We start from the raw sequence: 9,552 nt of genomic DNA, 5'->3' as shown, positions 1-9,552 counted from the left end.
TTTGGCAGAATTTCTACAGCTGGATGCCCTTCCTAACGCCAACCACTCAGAGAGTGTAGTGGGTGCTTTTACGTGCCACCGGCACGAAGGCCAGTCAGGCGGTACTGGCAACGGCCACACTCAAAATGGTGTATTTTATGTGCCACCCGCACAAGAGCCAGTCCAGAGGCACTGGCAACGATCTCGCTCGAAAATCCTACGAAGGCCAGTCAGGTGGTACTGGCAATGGCCACACTCAGAATGGTGTATTTTATGCAAATGTCTGATATAATTTTATGCTTTCCTTTGCTATATTTTCATATTTCTATGTTTATTTGTTTGATGGTTATTTATATTTCTGCTGTGTGTGATGTTGGTGGATCCTGTTTGATGCTAATTCTGGTTTTATCATGTTGGCTATTTCAGTTGTGTAGTTAGTGTACTTTTTTATGGGACATCATTGGATATGATCTTTGGAAACTTCTACAATTATATTGAGTATATATACTTTAGAATCTATGTAGCTGGTTGTATTTTTCTTGCTGTTGTGGTTGTGATTGTTGTTGTTGTTGTTGTTGTTCTTTAGACCCAGGTTAGTCCTCATTGAAGAGACCTATCATCAAAGGGGTTCCAGTAACAGCTATCACAACAGTTAAAATTTTTTTTTTAAACAGGCGTAGGAGTGGTTGTGTGGTAAGTAGCTTGCCTATCAACCACATGTTTCCGGGTTCAGTCCCACTGCGTGGCATCTTGGGCAAGTGTCTTCTACTATAGCCTCGGGCCCACGAAAGCCTTGTGAGTGGATTTGGTAGACACAAACTGAAAAGAAGCCCGTCATATATATGTATATATTTATATGTGTGTGTGTGTATGTGTTTGTATGTCTGTGATTGTCCCCCTCAACATCGCTTGACAGCCGATGCTGGTGTGTTTACGTCCCCCGTAACTTAACGGTTCGGCAAAAGAGACCGATAGAATAAGTACTAGGTTTACAAAGAATAAGTCCTGGGGTCGATTTGCTCAACTAAAGGCGGTGCTCCAGCATGGCCACAGTCAAAAGACTGAAACAAGTAAAAGAGTAAAAGAGTAAAAGAGTTTCCAATTAACCAGTATGTCCTCCTGATTTTTAAAATAGTAGCATATGATTTGAGAAAGAACTGGCTTCTATTTCTAGCAGGTCAGACAATCAAGTACAGCTTCCCTCATTAGTTTGTCTAGAATTTAGGTTTTGTTGTTGTTTAACCCCAGGCAAGTCTTGATTGAGCAGAACTATGATCAAAAGCATTCCAGTCATGACCAACTCATCTTTTGTTTCAGACATAATATACCTCAGACTCTATTCTCCAATATGTCCTTTTCCTCACCTCTGGTGTTATATAGCAGGATAAGTTTCATGCATTGATATCTTTTTATCTTCTCTACTAATGGTGTTGGTGTCCGAAAGCATCTTAAGATATTGTTGTTATTATTGTTTAGCCCTAGGTCAACCCTGATTGAGCAAGACTTCTGATCAAAGACATTCGAACTTTGATCATACCATTATTTTACTGGTTTCTTGGATTATATTGTCTAATATAAACTCTGCTTGCGAAGATCTGTTGAGGCAAATGAAATCAATCGAAATTCAACAACTGGCACCCATGCCAACCTCTCCTTCATTGGACACTAAACTCGGCTTGCAAAGACCTGTTGGGGCAAGTGAAATCGAAACTGAACCAAATTCGATGACTGGCACCTGCGCCAGTAGAGCACTAGCAGCACTATCCGAGCCTGTTCATTGCCAGAGCAGCTGTCTGACTTCCATGCCAGTGGCACGTAAATAGCACCATTTGAGCGTGATTGTTACCAGCATCACCTTACTGGCTCTTGTGCTGGTGGCATGTGAAAAAAACATTCGAGCGAGGTGGTTGCCAGTGCCGCTGGACTGGCTCCTGTGCAGGTGGTACATAACAAACACCTTTTGAGCATGGCCATTGCCAATACTGCCTGACTGGCCCTCGTGCTGGTGGCATGTAAAAGCACCCACAACACTCTCGGAGTGGTTGGCATTAGGAAGGGTATCCAGCTATAGAAACTCTGCCGGATCAGATTGGAGCCTGGTATAGCCTTCTGGTTTGCCAGTCCTCAGTCAAATCGTCCAACCCATGCTAGCATGGAAGGCGGAGGTCAAATGATGATGATGATGATGATGATGAATATGCACTTCATTTTATTTCAAGGTAGTTAAGTGTAACTTAATAGTTACTTAGCTGCTATGTCAAGCAAATCAAATGACTGTAAAGAGGCTCTCTTGTTAGATCATATGAACATGTTATCACCAGAGCTGTGCAACCTTTGGGACAGTTAGTGAGGTTAATAATGGTATGTTCGCATTTAATATGTTGCTATTTCATGGCATTCATTTCAGAGAGAGAAGGTAAATATTTTATCACTACCAGTACAACATTATTCTAATTTCTAATGAGATACTTCGTTATACTTCCATTGTATTAATAATTTAATAATTATTTAATGTATCCCCATGGTTATCATGAATTATATGAAGCTTACATCTTTTATTGGGATGACTGATTGCAATAACTGATATCATTTGCTAGCTTTTATACAATATAGTGAAAATATCGTAGCTAGAGTTGGAAAGAGTTAAAGTTCAGGAGCCTTTTAACTCTGTTGGCAGCAAAAGGTTTCTCTCTCTTTCTCTCTCTCCATGCAAAAATGGCAAGCAACATGAAGCTTGCTTGGGAAGTCTGATGCTGTAATGGTTGTGAGAAACGAGCACTGAATGTGGAAGTCTTCAAAAAGCTGGATGGGGAGAGACGGTGGAGCATGTATGGTCTATTAGATATGGTGGAGTAGTTTATTGGGATAGAGGTGCAGATATGGATGTGTGGTTAAGAGTGGTTAAGAAGTTTGGTTTGCTACCATGTGGTTTTAGGTTTGGTACCACAACACAGCAGCTTGGACAAGTGTCTTCTATCATTGCCCCAGATTAACCCATACTTCTTGAATGGAATGGAAACTGTAGAGAAACCTATTGTGTATATACATACCATGTCTGTCTATATGTATGTATGTACGTATGTATGTATGTACATACGTATGTATGCATATATATATATATATATATATATTAATATTTAGCAAAAGTAACAGTGACTCAAGGTCCAAGAGCTTCGTACGTACACACACACATACTCATACATATACATACATGTATATATATGGTGGTGGTTGCGGCGGTGGTGGTGATGATGATGATGGGGAGGAGGAGGAGGAGGAGGAGGTGGAGGATAATGAATGGGAAGAGGAGAAGGACAGAGCACACAGCCTGAAATTTTGAGGGAGTTAGAGGTGGGGGGTGTTAGTCAATTACATTACATTGACCCGCAGAGCTCAGTTGGTACTTATTTCATTATCCCCCAGAAGGATGAAAGCCAAAGTCAACCTCGGTGGAAGTTGAACTCTCAAAACATAAAAACCAGCAAAATACTGCTAAGCATTTTTCCCAGCATGCTAACAATTCTGCCAACTCACTGCCTTATTACAGCACAATAATAATAATGATGATGCTGTTTAATCTTACATCAGTCATGATCAAACTGATTTATGATCAAAAGCATTCTAATGACGCCAACCCCCATCTATTTAGGGGTATTTAATGCTATATCATCTAATCTGTCATTCCAATTTTTTCAGACAGTGAAGGTAATTTAGGCAAAATTTGACTGCTGTTTCTAGCAGGTTCAAGGATCACATAGAGGCTCCCTGTATGACCCAGCTTGGGTTACTGGTTAAAATCGTTTTCACTCCTTTTATGTTTATCAAGACTGAAAGAAGCCCACAGTGCATGATGTACCTCAAGCAACAAGTTTAAGCATATGGGTAGAGTGTATTTGATGTCAAATTTGGTTCATAGCTGTGCAAAAAACTGATATAACAAAATTATGAAATGTCAAAGACTATTAGAATAGACAAGACAAGAGAAAGAGGTGTTTTGTTTTTTGTTTTTCTAGTTTAGGTCTTAATGTTTGAATGTATTGATAGATGAATTGACAGAGATAAGTTGGGCTGTTGGTGGATAGCTAGAGAAGTAGATAGGAAGATGAATAGGTGCATATATAGACAGATAGATAGATAGATAGATAGATAGATAGACAGACAGACAGACAGACAGACAGACAAGCAAATAGATAGATAGATACAGACAGACAGACAGACAGACAGACTGACTGACAGACAGACAGACAGACAGACAGACAGATAGATAGAGAGATAGAGAGATAGATAGATAGATAGATAGATAGACTAACAGACAGACAGACAGACAGATATATAGATAGACTGACCGACAAACAGACAGATAGACAGACAGTTGGATAAGTATGTACACAGACAGTCAGTCAGAAATAGGCTTCTAATCAGCAAGATAGATGAATGAATATGTAGATAGTTAAATAGACAAATAGACAATTGACAGACTAACAGACAACTCTTCACTGAAGTCCTATAACAGACTCACCAAAAATAGCTTCAAATCGCAGATCAACAACCATAGGCATTCCTTCATTAATGCTCAAATATGCTGTAGGGCAGCTTTATCAAAGTGTATATGGCTTATTAGAAAGACAACTGAACACACACATTCAGAATTACTTGATCCATCCTGTGCTACACAATCATATCACCATGGAAGCTTCACATCTAGGCTTTATTGCCAGTTATGCCAAACTGAGAAAATACTCTTCTTGCAACAAAATTTCAGCAGCTTAATTCTAAGGTGAGAGCTATTCAATCCTTACAAGCATGCACCAAAATACCGTTTATCTCTGTATAAACCACCTTAACATAATATCATTTTTGCTTTTGACTGGATAAAAACACTGTGAAGAACTTTTACCACTTTTCATCTGAAGAAATTTTGTTGCACCCAATGCACTGCACATACATTTTAGCAACACCACCATAGTATTTTAGTTAGCAGATCGATGTTCTATCAACACCAATTCTTTTTACTTTATTCTGATTCCTATCACTTCACGTTTGATCATTTATAAATTTATTTTTTGTCCATTTTGTTTTATTTTTCCTTCACCATTTTTAACCTGTTTTCTTTTGAATCCATTTTTTAAAACCAATATTGGTTACTGTGACCACTTTTAAAAAATTATATTTTTCATGATTTTATGGATTTATGTGTTGATACTTTTATTATTTGTATAAATTTATATTTTATATATTAATAATTTTTTTTATCATCTTCTTTTCATCAGATGAAGGAAAGAATTTAAAGAAAATAAAGATGTTTGAAATATTTTATTCTGAAGTTAATTTTTTTATTGCTAGAATAGCACCATTTTAAAATTCCTCAACTTATTCTTTATCCATTTTGCATCCATTTCATTGTTTTGCTTCCTTACCTGAGTGTAACGAATATCATTCTTGCACATTTTAAATATGCCTCTTTCTAATTTCTTTATTGCCCACAACGGGCTAAACATAGAGGGGACAAACAAGGACAGACAAAGGGATTAAGTCGATTACATCGACCCCAGAGTGTAACTGGTACTTAATTTATCGACCCCGAAAGGATAAAAGGCAAAGTCGACCTCGGCGGAATTTGAACTCAGAACGTAATGGTAGACAAAATACCGCTAAGCATTTCGCCCGGCGTGCTAACAATTCTGACAGCTTGCCACCTTTATATGCCTCTTTCTACCAGTCTTATGTGTATGCATGCACGCATGAACATATGTATGTGGAGGAAGAAGTGATTTACATGGTGACCCCTACAAGGGCCGGTACCACAAAAGAAAAGGTATCCATTGCAATCTGTAGGTTGGTGTCAGGAAGAACACCCAGCCTTAGAAACTATGCCAAACACTTGAACATGACAGTCTTCCAACACGTTGGATCATGAACTGTCTAACTCATGTCAACATGCCAGAAAGATTTAAACTATAATGATGAAGATGGTACCTGTACACATATAAAACAGTTGTGCTGATGTGTCTTTGCCTCAGTGGACATCATCAGCACAGCAGTTGCCCAACCTTATCCCACATGTGTAACAACAAATGAAGTAGACCTCAATATCATTGGAAATACATGGTTAAATTTATCATGGCTAAATAACATAGGAATGGAATACTTAGATTTGGGATACCAGTTTCTGTGCAATGACTCAATGACTGCTGCACTTCATCAGTTTTTGCAAGTTTAATGCATGCTTAGTGTCTGTTTTTTCATGACATGTCAATTCTGGAGAATTCTTGATTCTTTAGAGCATCTCATTTGGAGTTGGTCTCAATTGATTTAAGTAATTTTCCTCTCTTCTAACCCTGGTTCAATCAATGCCTTGTAAGTGGAAATGGTAGATGGAAACAATAGGGAAGTTCATCATATATATGTTTATGGATATTGAGATGTGTGTGAGTGTTTGTGTGTGCGTATGTATGTGGATGCAGATGTGTGTGTATGTGTGCATATCTATGTATATGTGTTCGTGTTCATGTGTGTTTATATGTGTTTGTATGTGTTGGTGGGTGGGAGTAAATTATAATAAAACAGAAAAATTACAGAAAATATAGTTAAACATGTATATTTAATTTAGCTTTGATATTTTGACAGAACAATACCTAACTACACATCCTTGTGGTAAAGGTAGAGTGATATTGGATGAGAAAGGCATGGGGCCAACACAGAGGAAACTAGCAGAAGAAAGGGAGAAGTCTACGAAGAGCAGCTTTGCAAGAGAGCTTAAGGTAAGTTCACTTCCATATTTGCTTATCTTTCTTCAATTCTATGCAATGCCAAAGGTGAAGGTTCATGGCCTAGTGGTCAGGGTGTTGCACTCATGATCACAAGATCATGGTTTAGTTTCTGCACCAGTCAGTACATTGTGTTCTTGAGCAAAACACTTCATTTCATGTTACTTCAGTTCACTCAGCTGTAAATTGAGTTCCAGCGATAGCTGTGGTAGCTGACCTCGTGACAGACCAACATCCCATTCAGTAGGACATATTGTAATCTGTCATTTATATTTCCTGGAAAGAGAGTCTAATGAGGCTTATGAGTCTTATGAGGTCCACAAGTCTTAGGGCTCATGACAGATCTAAATCTGAGTTTATGCAATGTTATCCCATTCAAATAAGTACTATGAATATAAGCACAGGCATGGCTATGTGGGTAAGAAGTTTGCTTCACAACCATGTGATTTCAGGTTCAGTCTTACTTTGCAGAACCTCAAACAAGAGTCTTCTGCTAAAGCCCAGAGTCAATTAATGACTTTTAAGTGAATTTGGTTGATGGAAAGGAAGTTGTGTAGAAGCCGGTCATATATATATATAAGCCAAGTGAGACCAAAATCCAAGGCCTCTGCCAGGGACATTCCTTCTTTGGACACTAAACTCCGGTTGCAAAGACCTGTTGAGGCAAGTGAAATCGAAATCGAACTAAATTTGTAGACTGGCACCCATGCCAACGTCTCTTCATTGAACACTAAACTCGGCTTGTGAAGACCTGTTGGGGCAAGCAAAAGCAAAATCGTGATAGCACCTGTACCAGTAGATCACTAAGAGCACCTTCCGAGCGTGATTGTTGCCAGAGCACCAGCTGTCTGGCTCCCGTGACGGTAGCACGTAAATAGCACCATTTGAACGTGATCGTTACCAACGTCGCCTTCCTGGCACTTGTGCCAGTGGCATGTGTAAAGACATTCGGGCGAGTTCGTTGCCAGTGCCCCATGACTGGCTCCTGTGCAGGTGGCATGTAAAATACACCATTTCGAGCATGGCCGTTGCCAATACCTTCTGACTGGCCTTCATACCGGTGGCACGTAAAAGCACCCACTACACTCTCAGAGTGGTTGGCGTTAGGAAGGGCATCCAGCTGTAGAAACCATGCCAAATCAGATTGGACCCTGGTGTAGCCATCTGGTTTCACCAGTCCTCAGTCAAATCATCCAACCTATGCTAGCATGGAAAGCAGACGTTAAACGATGATGATGATGATGATGATGATGATGATATACATACACACACACACATATATATGTTGTTGTTGTTTGTTCCTTCTTGAGCAATTAACCCTTTAGCAATCAATTTACTCTGTCAAATGTAACGCTTATTTATACACATCAATATGAATTAGTCATGCCTTACCTTGTAGCTTTGAGATTTCAATGACATGATTGTTTATTTGTAGAATAATTTTGTAGGGTAAATGTGAGAGGCCAAATCTATCCAGTTCAAAGATAAAACTGCTAGATTATTTTGGCCAGATATGGTCAGTTTAAATGCTAAAGGTTTAAGTGTATGCTTCCTAATGGACCTTATCACTCACCGCCACCACCACCACCACTACTGCTGTTGCTACTACTACTACTACTACTACTACTACTACTTTTGCCTGCCCCACTCCTCTAATACTGTGTCCTTGATTGCTATTTCTGTTTACAGAAGGACGCCAAGTTTCCGACAGACAGAAAGGTAAACCCACTTTTGCTAATGTCCAAGACAATGGCCAGCTACCCTATCCGAGCTGGTGGTTTCAAACTGACCAAAACTTATATTGGACATAAAGATGCTATAAGCAGGTTTGTTAACAGTGTCTTATTGATTTTCTTCATCGTTTGAGAAATGGAGTTCCATTGGTTGCGTAGACAGAAGTAGGTGAAGATACCTGTTTGTCTGTCTGTGTTTTCAGACAAAGACCAAAGGAGACAAAGGTGTTATCTCATCACTGCTGGATACTAATCAACTTTCTCTCCAGTGTCACAAAGCTGTCAGTAAATCATTGTCATCCTCACCACCACCACCACCATCATCATCATCATCATCATCATCATCATCATCAACACCACCACCATCATCATCATCATCATCATCATCATCAACACCACCAACATCATCATCATCATTAATCCAATCATTGTCTTCAACATTACCACCATATATACATGTATGTAAATACATACAGACATTCATACATACACACACACACACAGATATATATATACATATGTATACACACACACACACATACACATATATGTATACATACATATATGATTTCTTGTTTCTGGTGAATCAACAGAGATTCAGCCGTACATATACATGTGTGGTGATAATATATATATATATATATATATATACATATATAATTAAACCTTGGGAGAGGCATTATGCCGGTAATAAACACACGCACTGGTTCAGTCCTTTATTAATTTATATAGTTTTTTGTTAAATTATTTCATTGCACTCTTGCAATCTCTTCAGTAACTTGTCTCTCCACTTCCATTTATTTTGAATGTATGATCTGGCGTTGTTTTGGCGTTGTTTCAAAACTGTTCGGTATGAGCATGTGAGTGTGTGCAAGCTCGTATGTGTGCACGCTCATGTGTGCACGCACTTATGTGTTCGTGCTTATATGTATGAATGTTCGTCCATATGTGTGTTTGTAACAATTTTGTTTATATCAGATCAGATAGAGACTTTTTTTTTTTTAAATTTAAATTTAAATTTAAATTTATTTATTTACGTTCATATTCCGCATCATATGTGTGAACAACACATG

At 38.6% G+C, this 9,552-nt stretch overlaps 1 protein-coding gene across 2 annotated transcripts in view; it reads left to right on the top strand.

Annotated features, from left to right (window-relative positions):
* Positions 1-9,552, top strand: part of LOC106884163 (sperm-associated antigen 16 protein) — a 63,800-nt gene that overhangs the window by 20,435 nt on the left and 33,813 nt on the right. For both annotated transcript variants that reach the window (XM_014935405.1, XM_052965803.1), the window contains exons 8-9: positions 6,607-6,740; positions 8,436-8,572. In XM_014935405.1, coding sequence (XP_014790891.1) covers positions 6,607-6,740; positions 8,436-8,572 — 271 coding nt within the window. The remainder of the gene's footprint in view (positions 1-6,606; positions 6,741-8,435; positions 8,573-9,552) is intronic.

The sequence above is a fragment of the Octopus bimaculoides genome, chromosome 1, assembly GCF_001194135.2.
Source record: "Octopus bimaculoides isolate UCB-OBI-ISO-001 chromosome 1, ASM119413v2, whole genome shotgun sequence".
NCBI lineage: Eukaryota > Metazoa > Mollusca > Cephalopoda > Octopoda > Octopodidae > Octopus > Octopus bimaculoides.
This window is presented reverse-complemented; position numbering and strand designations above follow the sequence as displayed.